The 20,141-nt window shown below is 39.7% G+C and overlaps 2 protein-coding genes across 8 annotated transcripts; one reads left to right on the top strand and one right to left on the bottom strand.

The window, feature by feature from the left end:
• The first annotated feature begins 1,351 nt into the window (after nucleotides 1-1,351).
• snapc3 (small nuclear RNA activating complex, polypeptide 3) lies at nucleotides 1,352-4,634 on the top strand. 2 transcript variants are annotated; one of them, XR_008604700.1, is made up of 9 exons: nucleotides 1,352-1,602; nucleotides 2,174-2,257; nucleotides 2,339-2,411; nucleotides 2,671-2,775; nucleotides 3,262-3,411; nucleotides 3,529-3,624; nucleotides 3,842-4,000; nucleotides 4,161-4,268; nucleotides 4,344-4,459. XR_008604700.1 is itself a non-coding variant. In XM_055019917.1 (9 exons), the coding sequence occupies exons 1-9, from the start codon at nucleotides 1,364-1,366 to the stop codon at nucleotides 4,489-4,491; spliced, it is 1,149 nt and encodes a 382-aa protein (XP_054875892.1). In that variant the 5' UTR covers nucleotides 1,352-1,363; the 3' UTR covers nucleotides 4,492-4,634. The 2 variants fall into 2 exon arrangements, 1 of the variants encoding a protein (XP_054875892.1); XM_055019917.1 differs by having other exon boundaries at nucleotides 3,495-3,577; nucleotides 4,344-4,634.
• A 331-nt stretch (nucleotides 4,635-4,965) lies between these two features.
• Nucleotides 4,966-17,113, bottom strand: psip1a (PC4 and SFRS1 interacting protein 1a). Of its 6 annotated transcripts, none has more exons than XM_055019910.1 (17): nucleotides 16,787-17,113; nucleotides 15,589-15,678; nucleotides 15,029-15,105; nucleotides 14,721-14,859; nucleotides 13,697-13,789; nucleotides 13,347-13,448; nucleotides 12,738-12,797; nucleotides 12,605-12,659; nucleotides 10,971-11,061; nucleotides 10,720-10,924; nucleotides 10,566-10,651; nucleotides 9,911-9,960; nucleotides 9,710-9,780; nucleotides 8,739-8,840; nucleotides 8,449-8,650; nucleotides 6,720-6,870; nucleotides 4,966-5,494 (listed from the first exon to the last, which is right to left on the bottom strand). In XM_055019910.1, exons 2-17 carry the CDS (start codon nucleotides 15,658-15,660, stop codon nucleotides 5,467-5,469), a joined length of 1,584 nt encoding a protein of 527 aa, XP_054875885.1. In that variant the 5' UTR covers nucleotides 15,661-15,678; nucleotides 16,787-17,113; the 3' UTR covers nucleotides 4,966-5,466. The 6 variants fall into 6 exon arrangements, with proteins under 6 accessions (XP_054875885.1, XP_054875888.1, XP_054875886.1 ...); XM_055019913.1 differs by having other exon boundaries at nucleotides 6,720-6,801; XM_055019911.1 differs by having other exon boundaries at nucleotides 10,720-10,897.
• Between the last annotated feature and the right edge of the window lie 3,028 nt (nucleotides 17,114-20,141).

Here is a 20,141-nt window from a genome sequence, read left to right as displayed (position 1 = left end):
TTTGTGCCGCCAGAATATCTGACTGTCTGCTGGCATGTGATGCATCAGCCTAAACAATTATTTCCAGTGGTTTTGTCATTCATTCTGCCGCGGTGCCCTTTGCACTTTCTCTGACGTAACCTGCTGGAGTTTTCTAACCAAAAAACCCCAGGAAGAAAAGTTTGTGACTGGTTTTAAATGTCTTTATCCGTCCTGCTGCGTCATCTTGATGCTCAATCAGCATCTGCTGGAAGGTGGTTAAATTTAAAAGACCAGAATTAGACCATTCAGCGATAACAGAGTCAGATATTAGTTGGATGCATAGAAAATATTTTATTTTGGTCGGATTTGCTTCTTTGTTATGCTAATCTAGGCTAACTAGAATTAGTATAATGGACCTTTGATATTCACAATAATTAGGAACTGCAAGACAAATAACCAATCAGAGTCAAGGAAATGAATGATGATCCTGGATTGGGTGCTTTCTAAACAACAGCTAACCAATGGCATGTCAGTTAGCATCACTGGTGAGTATTTCAGCTTCCAAAGCTGCACTTTCTTTTAAATGTTTGAGATATGCTTCAAAAACAAAAAAATCTGTGATCAGGATAATTTTCCTAGAATAATTTGGAGCTACATTCTCCAGAAAAATTCACAAATAGGCGATTTTATGAATATTGAATCAATATAAATAAATATGGAGAACTTAAATGACAATGAAGTTCTCCATATTGTGTATATTCAAATTGAACCATGTTTCCTGATATGTCCAACTGGGTTGATGAGATACAGTTGGAAGTGCAAATAATGTAATCTAAAAATTGCTGTGCTAAACGTTAGGCAGCCATATTGGATCTTGAGGTCCAGGTTGTTGAAGAATCTAGAAAACAAATATAGGCTACATATTGGTTGATTTTTTGCTAAAAGATGATTTGGGGGGAAAAATCACAGTTTTTCCAAAAACTGATCAAACTTTGGAATAATGCGAAAGTCAAAGTAAATTTACGCTGAAAGGGGCCTCGGAAAATGGCGGGCTTTATCCGGGTTAACTGCTTCTTCATTTGATGCAGTTTTATTGATTGATCGATTTTACGTTACTGCCCCCTGGTGGTCAAGAGAGTTGCGTTCACTCAAATTTTAATTTAATTAAAAAAACACTTTATTGATCCTAAGCCGAATAATTTCATTAGATTAACATGTGACATTCTGTGTTCACCAGAATTAATCGATCCACCACAACAAACACATTTCTGTGTGGTAATTGTGCCTTTAGGAAGGCGATGATCTGAAAACCGCACAGAACCATGGAACTACATTACCCACAAGCCTTTGCGCGGGTCAGCGTTAAAAGCCCGGGGACGGATTTGTTTTCGTTGCTGAAAACATGGCGGCGTCCGAGCAGCAGGCAGAACCGAGCAGCAGCAGCAGCGTCCCAGATTATGAGTTCATGAACTTAAACTCCTCACCTTTTCACATCGGCTCCTTCCGGGACGAGTGGCTGAAGCGACTGAAGCCGGAAGACTTTTCCTTCCGGCCGGGAGACCAGGACGCGTTTGAGGCTCGGTTCGCTGCGGCGATGGGGGTCGGAGAGGAAACCATGGCCGAACTCAGATCCGTCTGCAGGTCGGTGGCACCAGCGGGTCCGAACCACAGGCGATTTCGAACACAGATGGGTCCGAACCCCCGGCGGGTCCGAACCCCCGGCGGGTCCGAACCCAGACGGGTCCGAACCGGAGACGGTTCCCACCCAAGATTGTGGTACCAAAGGTCCAATCTCAGCTTTAATTTAGCTTTTGTAATTTCACGTCGCTTACATTGGACCAAATTCGCTCTTTCAATAATTAGAACATCTCAGCGTAAATAAACATATTTTTCATCCAGCTGCTGTTCACAGACTGCTGTGTTCCATCCTCTCAGTGGAAAGTTGAGTGGAAGGAAAAAGGCCTGTCCACAGCTGGGTTTACAAATAAAAAATAAATCTTAAATTACGTAGCCACAAGCTAATCGCCTCCATCATTGATCCAGTAATTCAAGCTAAAAGTCTTAATTTTTTTTTTTGATTTATGCTACCATTAACATTTTGTCAAAAGCCAAATTAAAATTAGTTTTTTTATTTGCTGTAAATGATCAGAAATAAAAAAGTGACATATTTCAGCAAATTCAAAGGTTTAAAATTCCTGTTTTCTGGTTGCAGCGTCGACTCGCTTCTTTGCCATTCTGGCGATCAGGAGCCCGACCCGGAAGTCGTCCCTCCGAACGCGACACTGAAGACTCTGACGTAAGACCGGTTCCCATTTATTCAAGTCCAGTTACTGTGTGGGTCCCCCAGCAGGATGACTCTGCCTGTTTCTTCTGACAGACACAGAAAAAAGCAGAACAACAAACCTCAGAAACGAACCAGAAACAGACACGACCTCTACGCAGATGAACTGGTGGGTGAACTGAAGGATTCATCAATAACACAGAACCTTAAATACATGGAAGAACTTAACTTCTCACTGTCTGGTGTTAAATCAGACCAAAATCCTTTTGTTTTAGGTCAGTATAAATAATCTAAATTACTTTGATTTGCTAGAAGTCAAAATTGAGAGAAAATATGTCAGAGATGAATTTATTAATATATTCCAAATCAGAACTTTCCCAACAGGAACAATGAAAGTTAATTGTTTGTTTCCTCTGAACGATTTGCAGGACCGCCTGACTGCTGGGAGGCTCCCAGAGACCGAGGCGAACCGGCTCCCTGAAGGCGAACTCATTCTCACCATCAATATCTACTTCCCTAGTACTGTGGAGAAAGTGAGCATTTATCTGGTTATCTCTGAATGGTTCTTCTGTGGGGCTGACATTTCCCTTCTACGGCGGCCCAGAAGGGCCAACAAACCCCAAAAGCCACAATGAAAACCACATCAGAAGTAATGGTAAAATAAAAGTTATGCTGCCAAGTTTTTCATGAATTCAATTTCAAGCCAAGAGAAATTTTGCTTATAAAGGATTTATGCTAAAGCAGAAGTTATGCTGAAGGAGATCGATGGAAGTTCTCAGATTCTGCTTTATAATAAAACTTAAACTAAAATTTATGCTAATACAGAAGCTATGCTAGCACGATGAACATGAATTCTGCTGTAGCATAAAACAGAATTATGGTGAAATGGATTAACGATGCTACGGCGGTTATGCTAGCAATTTCATCCTAAAGTTTTCGCATCCGTTTTAGCATAACTTGCACTGTGGCTTTTGCTTTTGTGTACCTTGTGGGCCACCGTCCTCCCAAACCTTCCCCAGTTTAACCACCTCAGAGCCCACACCACCATGCTGATGACCGGCTCCCACACGCTGGCCGACCTCCGGGACGCCGTCTGCTGCGTCAGCGACCTGCAGGTGTGCGGCGAGTTCAGCAGCACGCCGGACATGGCGCCGGACTTCATGAGCAAAGTGAGCAGCTCAACATTCACTGCGACTGGACGGTCCAGTCGACTGGCCACCTAACCGTCGTGTTTTAATGCTTCTTGTTTCAGGATCTTTTCAAATCGGCCTTCTTTTTCTTCGAAGGAGTTTTCTACAATGACATGCGCTATCCAGAGTGCCAGGACATCAGCAGGTCCGTTTCCGGCATTTCTGACACAAACCACAGATCCTCTGGGTCATGTATGTCTTTTTCATTCTGAATTTTAATTATTTATCTGTTGTCTTGACAGGGAAAGTTAAAAAATGAGACTTTAATTCATTTTTAATAAATAATCCCACTTATTGTGGTGTTTTCTAATGTTCCTGGATCCGACCATTTACCTTCTCCTGCTTTTTCATTGTTTTGAGTTTTTTTCATCATTTTTTCATTGATTCTTGTCTTTTACTGGGAATCCAGTACGACCATCGACTGGGCCAAATCCCACAACTTCCCGCCGTTCAGCACGGCCAAGATGGAGGACACACGGTTCGTGGACCTGAAGGTGAAGGTGGGGTTTCCGTACCTCTACTGTCACCAAGGCGACTGCGAACACCTCGTCATCATCACCGACGTCAGGTCAGCGGCTTGTCGTAAAATCACTCTAGTAATTTTATTTGTGCAAAGGGAAGTAAGTATTTCTAAAATCTGATCAGTTGCATAAGCAGAGCAGCCGCGCGAAAAAGCTGCGGCGTCACGAATGTGAAATTAATTTCCTTTTTTATTTTTCCGGCTGCAGACTGGCGCACCGCAGCGACTGCCTGGACATGGACCTTTACCCGCTGCTCACCCATAAGAACCGCTTGGTGACCCAAAAATGTTCCGTCTGCCACGTCTTCATCGGCCGGTCCGTAAACATAAGCGCTCGCATCCTGAGCGTCGTCTTTGACCTCTGACCTCTGGTGTGTTTGGGTTTTTGTAGATGGTACACCACCAGGGACCAGTTTGCGCCCAGCGATCCGTGTCTGTTCTGCGATAAATGTTTCCGGATGCTGCATTACGACAAGGAGGGGAACAAACTGGGAGACTTCCTGGCGTTTCCGTACGTGGACCCAGGCGCCTTCAACTGATTTACGCTTCATAATGAAGACAAACATGGATTTATTTTCCTGTTTTTGAATAAGACTTTACTTTTTACTGCTGTATTTTGACTTCTACTGGTTACTGGGAAGTCTCCAGTTTGAAATCATTAAACTTCAGTGAGTTCATTTAATGCCTTGCAGGAAGGTCTTGGGTTCCAATCCCAGTCTGGGGTTTTTCTTCAGGACACTTTTGTTTCTTACAGAAAGTTTGTGTTTTTATCTTAGAAGGAATGGAAAGTTTGACCTGTTTTGCTTTTTGCACATTGATTTACGGTGCCTTAAATATCTGTTTAGTAGTAAAAATCCATCTGTAATCTTCATTTATCTCATATGATAAATGAAGCGGTTACATGTTTTACAGCCATCTGAAGGCCATCATCCATTGTGAAATTTCATGTTTTTCCAAGTTTTACATCAAAAAGACAAAAATGTACATCATGAAAAATGATAAAAACAAACATGGCGGTTGTGCTGCAGCTACCACTTTATTACCAGGATGATGACACAAGCACAAAAATACTCTTATATACATCTAGGTTTTAAAAGACATGATGGAAAATAAAGCACTTCGTTGGCTAAAAGGAAACTTTGGCAAAGTTTTCTGTTCAACATGCGTTACACAGCATTAAAAACACGATCAGTTTACAGAATCTGTACTTCAAGTCCTGGGAGGTTCACAACTGAAATGATCGACCAAAATAAAAACAAAAACACTTCACGATGAAGACGAGGAGGAATGACCCCGCTTCTCATACACAGTCATTAAAATTCACAACTACACCGACGGGAATTAAATACATCCAACAGCAGGCGGCACAAGGTGTCTGAGTACAAAAATAAAACTATGAAGCATCTTGGTGAACTGAAACCTTGGGAGCAGCAGCACAACACTGGGAACCGGTGTCCACCAGGGGGCGTCGTTCCATTACAGCAGCGAATCTCTTCTCCGGGTCGGCGGACGGTTCAGGCCGACTCCTGAGGTTTCGGGGGACTGCAGTCGGAAATGAAGACAAAACATAAAACCGACCAAACGCAAGCAGAAGGTGGAGAAATGTGAGCAAGGCTGAAACGATTAATCGAATCAATCGTGATCAATCGATTGTTGAAATTGTCTAGTAATTTACTAATCGATTAAATGTTAATTGGAGAGTCAAAAAAGGCCTGAATAAAAACATGTTTATAGTAGCATTTAAACCAAAACCACAGAATAATAGGACTGGACAATATGGCTGAGAAACTTATCAGGATGTAAACGTTTCATATCAGTCGATATTGATAATTATTGTTTTAAATAACTGAAATGCTTCCTGTTTTATCCAGTTTTGTCTCCATGCTGTTTGTTTTATTTTTAAGCAGATATATACTAAGCAGGCTGTTGGTAGGCCACCAGAGAGTGAGTGAGTTAGTTGAAGCCGAAAGTTTTTTTAGCTCCCAGAGAAAGGTTTTTTAAAAAGTGTTTAATATAACAAAGAAAAGAGACATTTGTGATTCATAACGCTGGAAAAACAAAATCTGAAATATTTTTGGTCCATTTTCAAGTCCAAGTATCTTAACACTTGAAATAAGAAACAAAACTCACTTAGCAAGACAAATAAATAATTCATTAATATTGATGAAAATCACTAGTTCCACTGGCAGTTTATTTCCCTTATAACATGGAAAAATGTCTTTCGATAAGTGAATTTATCTGCCAGTGGAAATAGTCAATATTCATCAATATTAAAGAGTATTTAACTTAAAAAAGTTCTTCTATCTTGCTGAGATTGTTTCTTATTCCAAGTGCACCAAGACATTTGCACTAGAAAATAGACCAAAATCATTTGGTAGAATTTTGTGTTTTTGCTGTGAATAAATGTTGCTGAATTTTAATGTTTTAATTGATAATTTTTTGGATTTTATAAAAAAAAACTAAAATCTTTTATTAAAGTCTAAATTTAACCAAATATGGTCTGTATTTTTTTTCTCCTGATGTAATTGTGAGTTTGAGCCTCATAATCTGAATCTGAAGATAAAAAAACCAACATGACGTTCAGATCAGCTGTGGATCATCTGGTTGCCGTTCGCGCCGCTGCGTTCGCGCCGCTGCGTTCGCACCGCTGCGTTCGCGCCGCTGCGTTCGCGCCGCTGCGTTCGCGCCGCTGCGTTCGCGCCGCTGCGTTCGCGCCGCTGCGTTCGCACCGCTGCGTTCGCGCCATTTTCCGGCCTGGAGGACGTACCTGTGGTTTTCTCCCACCGCGGCGTCCTCCATCTTGTCCGTCTTCTTCTCCTCGGGGCTGGCGTCGCCGTTGGCCACCTTGTCTGCGGAGCAGGAAGATTGGATCAGCGATGACGTCACCACGCCGTCGGCATGTGACGGCCGGCGCGGCTCTGCGGAAGTGAGTCCAGTTAAAAAGATTCTCCATGGATTCGATTCACCCAGAGAGACAATGCGCTTCAGTAACGGAGGATCCGGGTGTTCATCAGGACGGAGGCGGCCGCAGCGTACGATAACAGCTGCTGATGATGAAGGTCGACCACAGAGATCCCATGACTGGCTCCTGATTGGCCGCCTGCTCCGCCGCCCGTAATGGATTTAATGAAGGAGAGGAATGTCTGTGATGGAAACTTGCAACCCAAAATTACAGTCGTTACCTCTTTAGATAATTTATTTCTGGTTGTTGTTCCGGTTTCAGCGTGACCGGACCGTCTCCTGAGAGTCAAACTTTTTACCTTGGAGCCAAAATTTATGTTATTTTAAGTTGCTTTAGATCAGTGCTTCTCAATTATTTTCCGTTACGCCCCCCCTAGCAAGAAGAAAACTATTCGCGCCCCCCACTCCCCACCGTGACTATCCATCTCTGCATAACAGTTTTTTCCTTATTAACATTTTTTTCGTGAAAAAACTCTAGCGGCTTATCGGCGTGATTGGGATGTAACGTATTTAAGTGACGCGCTAATTTATTTGGCTTCATGCTGTCCGCTGCGAGCATTTTTAGACACAGCAAACACAGCGGTCTTTCCTCTTCTCCAACTGTAGTCACAGTGAAGCCAAGCGCTAAATACGCTTCCTCGTATTTCCTCTTCTTAGCTTTCGGTTGACTTTCTGTTGTCTCATTATCTTTGTCTCTCTCGCTTTTCTTTTCATCCCTGTGAAAAACTTTTTCATGTTGGGGGTTGTTGAATAACGGAGGCCATAGACAGAACGCAGTCGGAGCTTTTTGTTGACTTAACACTGCTAACCAAGGCAAACCTGTTGTCTTGTAAGTCATGAAATGTTGCACTGTCGCAAACGTGACAGAAGTAACAATGAGAGCGCCACTGCCCCCCAAAGGGGGCCCGCCCCACTATTTGAGAAGCACTGCTTTAGATTTACCTGCTCAACAACAAACACACTTTTAATGAAACCCATCATCAATTATAACTATTCATTCAATGAATCATTATAAAACAAGTAATCACCAACTAGTCCATTAATCGTTAACGAGTTAAATAATCAAGTCAAAAGTAGGGCTGAAACAATTAATAGTCGTTAATTAATTGCTGTAATAATCGTCAAGTAATTTTGTAATTGATAAATTGTTAACCTGAATATACAGATTTTGAAAAGGTCATTTGATGAAAAACACTTTAATTTCATGTTTTCTATGAAAATACACAGGCCAAAACCATCGGCCTGAAGTGATTAATTGTGATCAATCGTCACAAATCACTGATTTGTCAACTAATTTAGAAATAATTAATCATTAACTGGGATATACAGATTTTTTAAAGGCCAATAGCAGAAAGAACTAAAAAACGACTGAGTTTTTAGGGAGTTTTATGAAGCCATGTTTCCTGCATGTTTTCTGCCGTTTCCTGCCATGTTTTCTGCCGTTTCCTGCCATGTTTTCTGCCGTTTCCTGCATTGTTTGCTGCCGTTTCCTGCATTGTTTGCTGCCGTTTCCTGCCATGTTTGTTTTGCCGTACCTGTGCCGCCGTCCTTGACGTGCTCGGCTCTCTTCAGTGCTCCTCTCTTGGCCTCTTCGTGCTGCCGCTGCTCGGCGAGCGACTTGTTCAGCACCTGGCTCAGCACGCAGTCGCCCTCGCCCACCAGGAACATCGTCTTGAACTTGTTGTACAGCATGGTGGCTTTGTCCATGATGTCCTGGCTGGCCTTGAACTTCCGGATCTGGAATGCAGATTAAACCACAGTTCATGACCGCCGGCACCAGGCGGAGCTGTCAGCGTCCGGGAACCGCTGTGCTTTGCTGGTTTACCTTCTTGAGCGTGGCGATGAGCTCGCTGTGCTTCTGCAGGTGCTGAGTCGTCACTTGAAGAGAACCGATCTCGTCCAATGCGTCCAAACATTTCTTCACATCCTGGAGGACAAAAACAAATAAATGCAAGTTTTAAAGTTTCAACTCATTAAGAAAAAAAACACTTTTTTATTTATAAGGAGTTCAACAACTTCAAAAATTTACGTACAGAAGAAAATAATGTCATCAATAATGTCAATCCTTCACTCAGATGGAAAAACACAGAAAATCCCACCAGGTGACCCGTTGCGTTTCTACATCTAAGTGAACAATTCATTTAGTTTTGATTAATTCTTACAGTTTTTATTATTAATGTGTTGTAGATTCCTTGTTTTTTATTTATTGTTTATACCGATTGCATTTTCTGGATTTATTGACACAACTTGTGTTGTCGAGTCATTTTAGCCTCGTCTCGATGTTTTTAGTATTTTATAGTGAAAACAGATTTTGAAATGTGACAACCGCATTGTTCCTAGCAAATAAATTACAAAATTAATTAAAATTTTTAAAAAAGAGGAAAAAACAAAACTTGGAGTCAAACATTTTTGCTCAGCAAAGCATTTAAATCGCTTGATCTATTTTCCCTCAACACATCCATCATCATAAGGCGACATCAAGTCACGATTAAGCAAAACGTAGTAAAAACAAGAAATACTGCCCCCTGCAGGTGGGAGTTGGCATCATTTAAACCCAATGGGTTTTACCATTTTTGTAGAAAAATTACAATAAACTCATAATTATGCTTTGGCATAAAAAAAAAAAATACAGAAATTTGTTGAATTTCTACAATCAAAGAATCACAAAACTCTGGAGGGACTAACTAGATTCATCATTTTTCTGTTTCCAGGGAGGAAAAAAATTATAAATATCTTTCGCTTAAAATCTGTGTAATTAGTAAAAACTACCGTTAAAATATGAATGTCAGAACTGACCGGGTTGTCGATTTTCAGGGAAATCTTGATCTCACTGTGGAGTTTCTGGAGTTTCAGGTCGGTTGACATTTCTGGAAAATAAATCGGGGAAAAAAGAGATGATGTTACACAGCAGTCAATTAAAAAAAAACAACAACAAATCTTAAAATAAATAAACAGTTCCAGCTAAAACCACATATTTATTTATCTTTTTAAAATCACCTTTCTTCTTGGGTCCCACCTCAGGTTTCTTCACATCTTCTTTGTCGGCCCTGAAAGACAAAAAACACGACATCAGAAACTCAGCAATTAATCAATTAATCGTATAATAAATCGAATCGATCATCTTTGGTAGAAAGAAATTTTGGCAGAAAAACACCAAACTCTCCATTCTGATGCTTCTGCCTCTTTTTGAGGGATAATTTTGTTGACAGAGATGTAATAGTTCATTTTGTTTGTTGTTTCTTTTGTTTTGTTTTTTTATTTATTTTGGATATTGAAAACGTTTCCACCTCCAGCGTTAAATGTTCAGTAGAAATTACAGTTTATGGATCTTTGAGAAAGTGTTTCATTATTTCATTGCTGTTAAATTGCTTGAAAATGTTGTCAAACAACATTATTGCTGACAGCAGTAACTTCTAGGACAAATTATTGTGAAGATAAATTTGGTATCGTAACAAATCAAGCGCCTACAATCAAAAACTGCCTCAAAGTTACTGAAATATGTCAACACTGAAACACAACTTCAAATATTCATCAAATAAAGACCTGGGGCTTTATTTCTGGTCAGACCTCGTTAGCATGCGGCTAAGTTTGTTGTTGTTGCTGTGGCAACAGAGTAACACCATGACGCCTCATCATGGAGGGATGAACTCACTCTCTGGGTTCGTCGGCTTTCCAGCGCCGCCCGTCTTTATCCGCCTCTGCATTCTGCAGCTTCTTCCTCCCTTTGCTTTTCTGAGACTAACAGGAATAGAAACGTTAAAACCATCTTCTCGTCCGACACACTGCCGGCGTGCGAAGACGCTTGCCTCATCGTCGTCCGAGCCAGACGAGCCGTTGTCCTTCTTCCTCTTCTTGGCCTCCGTCTCCTTTAGCTCCGCCTCCTTCCCCTTGCTGCCCTCCCTCTTCTTCCTCTTCTCCTCTTCTCCGTTCAGCTGCTTGTCCTCCGCTGCCCTCTTTCGCTTCTTCTCAGAGTCGTTCGTCTCCCTAAAATGAAAATAAAACAAAAACAAGCTGTAAAAAAGAAGGAGTCAATGAAAGCTGTTTTCTGAAGGTTTACATTTCGCTCCCAGAGCCGTGTTGGTCCTGCTGCAGCAGAAGCAGCTTCTCGGTTTTCGGCTTCCTGCCTCGCCGTTTCGGAGCGTCTCCACCTGATCACAGATAAACAGTTATTGATCATATTCCACTAATTCTACCTCAAATTAAAACCTACTTCCCTAAAAATAACGAGCTACATTCAGTTTTTGATACAAAATTACAGTTTTCACAAGTGAACAAAGTGTTTTTACAAATTTTTCAGTTGGGCTGAAATGATTAATCAAATTAATTGTAATTATTCGATAATTGTCAACTAATTTAGTAATTGACTAAAAGCTAACTGCAGAAAACCAACTCAAAATAAGTGTATTTGCTGAAAGAATAACTCACTCAGAGCAGCAATTAAACCAAAAGTGTATCAAAATATATTTACATTTTGCATTTAAGATGAAAAGACATTTCATTTGTAAATCTATTCTACCGAGAACGCTTCAAATGGCAAAAAAAAAAAATCTATAAAGCAATCTTTCCTACCCAATTGTTAATTTGTATAAACCATTTTTAATATTTTATTTTAAAAAAGTAAATAAATCAGCAGAATGTGCCAACTTTTCATTGGATTAATCGCCAGAATAATCATTTACTAAAAATAATTACTTTGCAGCTCCAGTTTTGTGGTGAAAATTTATTTCCTTTTAGATTATTGTGCACAATAAAAAGACGCTCATTACATTTATTGCTAATTTACTACTAGTTTTTGGAGCATTTTTAGCCTAAAATTATCAGTAACAGTAATATCTTCAGTGAGCTTACATATTATTTTTTTATTCTTGTCAGCAATTAATTGCTACAAAAATAGGAGCAAATGTTGTGGAAATCACAGCTTTGCACCAAAATGGCCTCAGGTTATTGATTAATCAGTTAATCTGCAGTTGATCAATTTTATCTTATAGAGTGACAAACAAATTAACTGACAAGTAAACCTGAATTTTGTTTTGTGTCCATAACGTAAAGAGCAAAATTTTTCATAATATTTTGAATTTTTAAAAAAAGGATCAGGATGTCGCCCTCTTCTGGATGGAGGCCAAACTGCAACATTAACAAAAGATCTAAGCCAGGGGTGTCAAACTCCTCGAGGGCCACTGTCCTGCACTTTTGTCACAGGTACAAAACACAGGAATGAAATGGCTTAATTACCTCCTCCTTGTTCTCCAGAGCCTTGCTAATGGCCTAATTATTCTATTCAGGTGCAACAGAGGCACATCTAAAAGTTGCAGGACAGCGGCCCTCGAGGACTGGATGTTGACACCCCTGATCTAATCATTAGTTAATGAATTGGAACAATTTAAATCTAATAATCCATTGATCAATAATTATTCATATGTTGACTAACGCTTTGCAAATGGATGAAAAATAATAATAAAAAAAATCATCAGACAAAGCCAACTTTTAAAGTTTCTCCCTCTTGGGCCATTTTGCACCAAAATGAAACAGGAAACAGGATCCTGTTTCCACCAGGGCAGATCTTCCTGAAGAAAGCTCTCAAAAAGCTGAAGCTAACGAACTCAGATCAACTTCAAGGTCCAGAAGCTATGAGGAGAATATAAGAGATCTTCAACAGTGTAAAACAAAAACACTTTTCAGCAGAAATCCCACCTGATGGACTCACGGGACTTCCAGGATCTTCGTCTTTTTCGTTCTCCTGGTCACCCTGAAAAACAAACACATGATTAAACGATTTAATCGCTCCTAAAACTGAATTTAAATCACCTTCAGCGACACTACCAACCTTCTTCTTCCTTCCTCTTTTGGGTTTTGAGGGATCAGTCGATTCTTTCTGAGCAGAAACCTGAAAAGTTGACCAGAAAGTTTGATTTTATTCCAGCTGACCTCAAAAACAAGCCGACTTTACTTCCTTAGAAAGCTGCTGAAGTAGAGAAAAAGCAGAAAGTGAAAAAAACCGATTTAGAGCAACAGCACCCTCTAGTGTGCAGCTGAGGTTTTACACCAGATTCAATGCAAAAGGGAATTTCTTTCATACTTACCTTCTTTTGAAGATTTATTTGTTAAATTAGGAGGAAAAAAGCATTGAAATCAGAACTTAACCACTTGGATGAGAAAGAAAGTGGATGAAATCAGTGGAATCATGCAGCAGATGGACAGAAAAGCAAGAAATGAACCCAAAACTTTCAAATAAACTCATTTTTATTCATCAAGCACAAACTCAACATGACTGAAAACACAAACAGCTCTCCGTTAGATTTTCATTAGCGACCCGAATGCCGACCCGGCTCTGGAAAAACCGCCGATGTAGCATGCTTTTTTTAATTTTCCACCCAAACAAGGGATGACATGACCTGCGCCGCTGCATGGCAACCCGACATGCAAGAGTACGTACATCCTGGATCTCAGGACCCTGCTCAGACATCAGAGACCCTTCCTCCTCCTCTTTCTCCTCCTCCTCATCATCATTCTCCTGCTCAGTCTCTTTTCCTGGAACCTGAATGCACCATAGACACAGCATAGGACGCAGCGAGGCGCGGTCAGCGAGCTTCCTGCTCTTTTTGCTACCAAACATCAACTCTACGAGAGGGAAAACCGCTTCCTGCAGTTACGATGCAGACAAACGTCACAGGAAGCTTTGAGAGACAAAAAACATGAAAGAATCTGGCAACAGAAGAGATTCACTGCAGTGGAGCAACATGGGAATGGAGGTTATGAACAGGAAATAAAAAAACTAAAACTTACTTTGGGTTTGACTCCTTTATCAGCTGCGTCTTCTTCTTCTCCTTCCGGACCGCTTTCCAAATCCTTTTCCAGGAAGGAAGGAGGAGGAACCGGCTTCCGATTTCAAAAAAATGAAAAACAGGATTTAACTCATTAAAACTCATTAAAGCAGCAGAAAATTTGTTCACTTCATCACACCGTCCCCTTAAATTCAGCTTTATTTATCTGTTAAAGCAGAGAAACGAACATCCTGACCAGCTGGGAACAGTTTGTTGGACATTTCAGAATATATCCAGGTTTCTACAAATTAAATTTATTACTTAAGACCTTTTCAATTCCACCTTGGATTAAATTTAAAGGTAAAAAACGATAAAGGCAACAGATAGTTGAGGGATTGTAGCATGTGTCACAGATTAAAGTTTAGTTATTGCACAGAAAAAAAACTTACCCATGGTAAACAACAAAAAAAATAGCTAGCTAGCAAGGCTAAAGCTGACTAGCAATTTTAAAAAATAAATGTAAGACTTTTTAAGGATGTAGTTATAAAGCGTTCCCACTGAAGCCTGTTTGCTGATCCGTTTACGTCTGAACGACAACGCAGTGTGAGGGACATATAGATTTGAAAATAAGAGGAAAAAAGTACATTTCTACCAAATAATTTAGTATTTTTTTCAAGAAAATTTTTGGAATTAATTTCAAATATTTGACTTCAAATTTTGAAATTTTATTTTTTTAGATTAATCTCAAAATTTTAGCTTTCTTCAGCAAATTTTCAACTTTTTTGAAACTCAAATTTTCTTATTTTTCTAAACAGAGATGTTGTAACACTGACTGCTACTGGAGAGTCTTCACTTCCACAGCGACTGAAGATATTTGGGTGAGTTACATTTAACTTCCCTTTGGGATAAATTAAGTATTTTTTAATTAGGTTTAAGTTTAGTTCTAATCAGTAAGAGGAGAATCTAATCTGGATTTGGCTCAGTGGAAAATAAAATTTTAAAGTTGAAATTCTGCTGTTTACACCCAGTTTCTAACGAAGTCGTACCTTTGGCGCAGTCAGCTCAACTTTTGGGTTGTTTTCGATCTCCCACAATCCTTCATTGAAGCCTTTCCTTTTGTTCGGTTTTGCGTATTTCTCTTTGTTTTGTTGGTACGGAAAAATGTCCTTCGGCCCAAGAAACGCTCTGCAGGAGGGAAAATACTTTCAGTCATGAACGTAAACGCAACACTGGTGCCAAGCATTAAAAATGCAGAATGGGGATGGAAACCGGACCCTCATCAAACATTTATCTATTAAAAACCTTCAGAGGAACAAAATTGCGCCTTGATAAACATCTGCAGTTTGCTGCTCACGTTTCATGAGTGCCGAAGAAGAAAATTGGATATTTGATGTTGGATGGTTTCACAGCACCGTCTGGGACTTCATCAATCTGAAACAGAAACAAATTTACTCAAGATTTCTCATAATTTTATTTATATTTATTTTTCATGTGGCTCTGATACTCTATTGTAGCAAAAAAAAAAAAAAAATTATTTTTACCTGCTCAAAAATAAACTGAGCAGATAATATTTTAATAAATGAGCAATTTCTTGATTTCAAACATAAAAAGCTTCTGCAGGTTTGCCAGATTTAAAACAAAAAAACCACATCCTACATGTTTCAGGTTGATCAACTTTTTCTAAATTTTTCTTTCTTTGCAGAAACATGAAGGTTTAATAAATTATTTAAAAGTGATTGGATGTAGAGGGTTTTTTTTTTATCTTAAAATGAATTAAATTCAAAGCAAAAACCTAGATGAATAATTTGTGTTCCACTTTCCATTTTAAGATTTGAAATTGCACCCCAACATTGTTTTTAAATACGAGTCAAATTTCTGTCATTTTTGCCCAGTGATGCGCTTCGTGCTGCTTACCCTCGCAGGCCAGTGAGGATAACCCTTCATTTTGGCAAAGATCAGATCGCCTGGCTTCCAGTCGCCGGCCATCTTGGATTTGAAACCAAACTGAAAAGAAAACCCACGACGTTTAGAGACAGACACGTCATCTAGAAACACTGAAACTAAATGAAAGCCACATTATGACCGTGCCTCACACCAAAAAACTCCTGGAAGTCTTAATGCTGTTACACAAAAACAACTTTGAGGTTTCAAGGTTTTTTTATATATCGTGACAAAAACATTATAACAAAAGATCTTTTTTACCGTATTTTTTCAGGTAACTTTCTGACTGCAACAGCATTTATTTCACCATAAACACAAATATTGTTCTTTAAAAACATCCTAATTTGTAATAATTTTAATTTATTTGAACACACATTAGCATTTCCGTAAATTTTAAGGTTTACAGTAAATGCATCAGATTTAGCAAAAAGGCTATTTTTCATCTCATTAAAAGAATCCTGTTATGTGATTTTACGATATAAAATGTGATTTTTATTATTTAAAAATTAACTGAATTGCTTATTTATTTCCCTCTTAATATACATAGTCAATTTCTGTCAATTTTTTTATTGGATTAATTGATAACTAAAGTAATCCTTAGCTGCAGCCCTTGTTGATTTTATCGATTAATCAAATGCTTATAGCATCAGGTAACACAACAATCAAATTATGATGAGTATTCTTTGTACTTTGCAATACTTATTAAATTTAAATGTCAAACAATTTTAAATATTTTTATTAAAATTTGATAGTATTCTCATTCTGAATAAGACGTTAAAATAGATGTACATTTTAAAGAGTCATGCCATAAACTGCTGAGTGTGCTTATGCCTTGGTCCAGCTCTGCTCACAGATGGACTCTATTCACATGGTCATCTTTGAAAGAAAACAGGCTGCACTCAATTTTATCTAGGGAAATCAGAGTAAAAGGGGTTTGTTTACAAAAACAACAATTGAGAATCATGCATCGGTTTCATGTGTTGTGTGTGTAACGCCACAAAATGTAGAAAATAAATAAAAAAGTCCAGTATCTGGACACACAGCATCTCCAGCGATGCTATTAAAAACCCAGTTAACCTGCAGGATGGATGGGACGTAAACGCCTCATTAACTCCCGTTAGCTAGCTTAAAGTTAGCAAACAAAGCGACGTAAAGATCCAGTTTTATTCACCTCCGTTCTGTTTGGGCTTCTGAGGAGACGAAATGCGCTGGCTGCAGTAAATTGGAGCTTGAAGAAGATATTATTTAATCAATACAACGAAACGCTCCTCTTCCGTAAAGCCGACGCACGTTTTCCGCTCCCGCGCAGGACGTCGCCCGACCGAACCACTGCAGAGACACGGGGGCGGCGCTTCATTTGACAGCGCGACGCTCCCGCTTCTTTAAACGCTACACTACGTTAGTATTAGAAACTCTTACTTATATTACTTATTTTTATTATCTTTCCGTCGAAGCCAAACTTGCTGTGAAACAGAAATTATCCGTGTTGGACTGCCTGGCCCGGGTTCAAAGATTGTTCAATAAAGCAAGACGATTTGCTGGAGCGAGGCCTCAATGGCATCGATGTAAGCACAAAAATCATCAAAATTTTGATATTGTGGGTAAAAAAAAAATTTTGAAACGAAAACTCGATCAATTAAAATCACAGAGCTTAAGATAGACGTTTACTTTAAAATACAATTTAAATAGCTGTCGTAGAAAGCTTACTTCATTTAGACTCTGTAAAAAAAAGCAGAGTGGGACCTCTGCAGCTGTTCAGACGCTCTTTGCTGCTCTTTTGTGGCGATGCTGATCATTTTAAAGAGAAAGGCGCTTCATACCAAGAGCATTTATATTTAATACTTACATATAAAATAAATTATGAATTTAAAGAGTAATTAATAAATTATTAAATACAAAAATAGCGAAATAAAACACTCACAAAAGATAAGAATAATAACAGAAATAAGAATAATAATTATTATACAACAACAACAATAATAATAAATACTCAATTGATTGCTTTATGGTTGCTGAAACATAATTGAAAACCAACAGAAGTAAAGATGAAAGACAAAAATTAAAGCTAAAAAAGGCTAAATATCAACTGAACATGTTAAGATCATTTTGAAAATTGCAAAAAAAAAATACTGTTTGGCACTGTTGTGCAGAGAGAAAAATATGAATATTAATCTTTTATTTAAAATGTATTTTCCTTCAGCTAAATGTTTGGCATCTTTACATTGTGGGATTTGAAACTGTGGTTGATATTTAGTGACATCTGGTGGCCAAAATCTATCATAACAACTGATATTTATAAATGTACCTGGCCGATTTTTGTCCATATTGTGCTTTAAATTTGGAAAATTGATGTCAGATCAGCAATTTATTTTTATTTGTGTGAAAAAAAAACTAACAACAGAATAAATAAACATTTTACAGTGAAATTACTGCATAATAAATGTCCTATCCTCAACTTTGAGGCTGCTGCAACCCTGCAGATCACAGAGATAAATGAAAGTGACCTTGATATTAGATGTGTGAGTGTAATAAAGACAATGGCCGCTGATAGCTGAAGGACAGGTCCGTTATCCCAGAGCGGGAGAAGAAAGGCCGGGCTGGGCCAAAGGAGGCTGAAGCTCCGCTCGGTATCCAGGAATAACCACCGGGAGGTGAGAGACCTCCGCTTTGGACGGCAGCCAGCATGGAGGGCTTCCTGCTTCGACACACGGCCACGCGGAGGCCGGCGATGGAGAGATGACAGCGAGGCGTACCCTTCACCCCGCCAGGCGAGGTCAGGCCGCCTCCCCGGGCCGCGGGAGTCCCGCTGTCCCCCATCACTCATTTTAGGCTGCCGCTCCTTTTCAGAGTCCCGGCTCACGCTGGGAGGCTTTGTGGTGTTTAAAATCACCTGGCTGCCACGGTGATGACCTCTGACCCCGGTGACAAGACAGCTGGGGTTCATGAAGGCCCTCATTTGCTTTAAACCCAAACAGCAGCATAAAGGTGAGCCTGTTAAAGTGATCTGCTCATAAATTACCTCTGATGGTCCAGAAGGAGCAGAGAAACGTTGTTCGACTTCAGCAGCAGTGATCTGAGTTACCCACTGCACAAGTTCGCATTTTAATCTCTTTAGGGACACCAGGAAAACAAAGGAGGAGAAAATTACTGCCAAAAACAAAACGCAGAAATTTCAGTTTTTTAAAGGAAAAAAACGAGCTTCTCTCAAAATTTCTGAGTTTGTTTTTAAGGAAACATTTGACTTTCAAATTCAGAAATGTCCTTGTTTCTAGAAAATTTCTGAGATTCATCTCAAAATTTTTTTTTCCAGTTAATTTTCAACTTTTCAAACTCAAATATTTTCTTGTTTTTTCTGCACAATTTCATTTTTTTGGCAGAAGTTTGTTCCTCCTTTTTTCCTCTTCTCTGCTGTAGCCTTAACTCTCAGTCACAGATTTGCTCTGGTGAAATGACTGATTTCAGTTTGGGGTGTTAGCTTAAGGTCACCTTCTCTGGTCCTGAATGAGGGATGCTGTCCTTCAGACGGTGTGTGTTTCCAGTATGCGTGTGTGTGTGTGTGTGTGTGTGTGTGTGTGTGTGTGTGTGTCATCCACATGGATTGGCATCCTTCCCCTTTCTGCTGGCATCCCTTCAGCATGTTGAGGGGAACGGACGCCGCCGCAGGATGATGAAGTATCACCAGGCGCCTTCATTAATGCGTCATAAATAAAAATTTAAAAAAAACTTCCACTTGGCTCTGCAGAACCGGAGCGATCGTCTCGTCGTGGACGGTCACCAACAAGCTCCAGATGTGTGTGTGTGTCTGCGTGTGTCTACGTGTGTGTGTGTCTGTGTGTGTGTGCGTGTGTGTCTACATGTGTCTGTGTGTGTGCCTGCGTGTGTGTGTGATGGAGTCAGGCCAGCAGGTGAGGATGTGAAGGCAGGGTGTGACAGATGCTTCTGTCAGCGGTCCAACAGTCGCCACTTTGTGGGAGCCGCGCAGATGCCTTCATCCTCCTCTTTCTCCTCCTCCTCCTGCTCCTCCTCCTCCTCCTCCTCCTCCCTTTCCGCCGTGATGAAGAGGCAAGCAAGACGGGGCGCTCCTCTCAGCTTCAAGGTGCTACACGACCCCGGGGTCTGAGGAGGGAGTAAATGTAACTATTACATTTACTAAGTTACATTTACCCGAGTGACTTTCAGGAAACCTGAACCTGCAGGTTTTCTTAAAGGTGATCTGTTGTGCTTCCCTGAACAGGCTAAAACAGGTAGGAAAATAAAGAATAACATGAGAATAAATTCAAAATAATACAAAAATAAGAATAAAGTCAATATCTTGTGAATTTAGATGTAATATTTTACTTTATTCTTTTGCTTCTTTTTGTTTTCTTAGCGTGGCCCAAACACTCTGTTGTAATTTTGAGTTACTTTCAGAGTGAACTGTTTTAGGGCCTCTATCACTTGCTGCTGTCCATGTCCCCCAATTCAACGTTTACTTTTGAATGTAAAAATGGCTGCAAACAGATGCACAATTATACAGCTGTGCATCT

Source organism: Poeciliopsis prolifica, unplaced genomic scaffold (genome assembly GCF_027474105.1).
Source record: "Poeciliopsis prolifica strain line A6 unplaced genomic scaffold, Auburn_PproV2 SCAFFOLD064, whole genome shotgun sequence".
Classification (NCBI taxonomy): Eukaryota; Metazoa; Chordata; class Actinopteri; order Cyprinodontiformes; family Poeciliidae; genus Poeciliopsis; species Poeciliopsis prolifica.
Note: the sequence above shows the minus strand (reverse complement) of the source record. Positions and strands in the feature narration are given on the sequence as shown.

Bases quoted from the DNA above. Each gene is read 5' to 3' on its own strand.
- snapc3 (XM_055019917.1), top strand. From the start codon at position 1,364: ATGGCGGCGTCCGAGCAGCAGGCAGAACCGAGCAGCAGCAGCAGCGTC. The intron at 4,001-4,160 runs GTCAGCGGCTTG...TTCCGGCTGCAG, and splicing joins GTCATCATCACCGACGTCAG to ACTGGCGCACCGCAGCGACT. The intron at 4,269-4,343 runs GTCCGTAAACAT...GGGTTTTTGTAG, and splicing joins TGCCACGTCTTCATCGGCCG to ATGGTACACCACCAGGGACC.
- psip1a (XM_055019910.1), bottom strand. From the start codon at position 15,660: ATGGCCGGCGACTGGAAGCCAGGCGATCTGATCTTTGCCAAAATGAAG. The intron at 12,798-13,346 runs GTACGTACTCTT...TCAACTTTTCAG, and splicing joins AGGGTCCTGAGATCCAGGAT to GTTTCTGCTCAGAAAGAATC. The intron at 6,871-8,448 runs GTACGGCAAAAC...TCACTTCCGCAG, and splicing joins CGTCAAGGACGGCGGCACAG to AGCCGCGCCGGCCGTCACAT.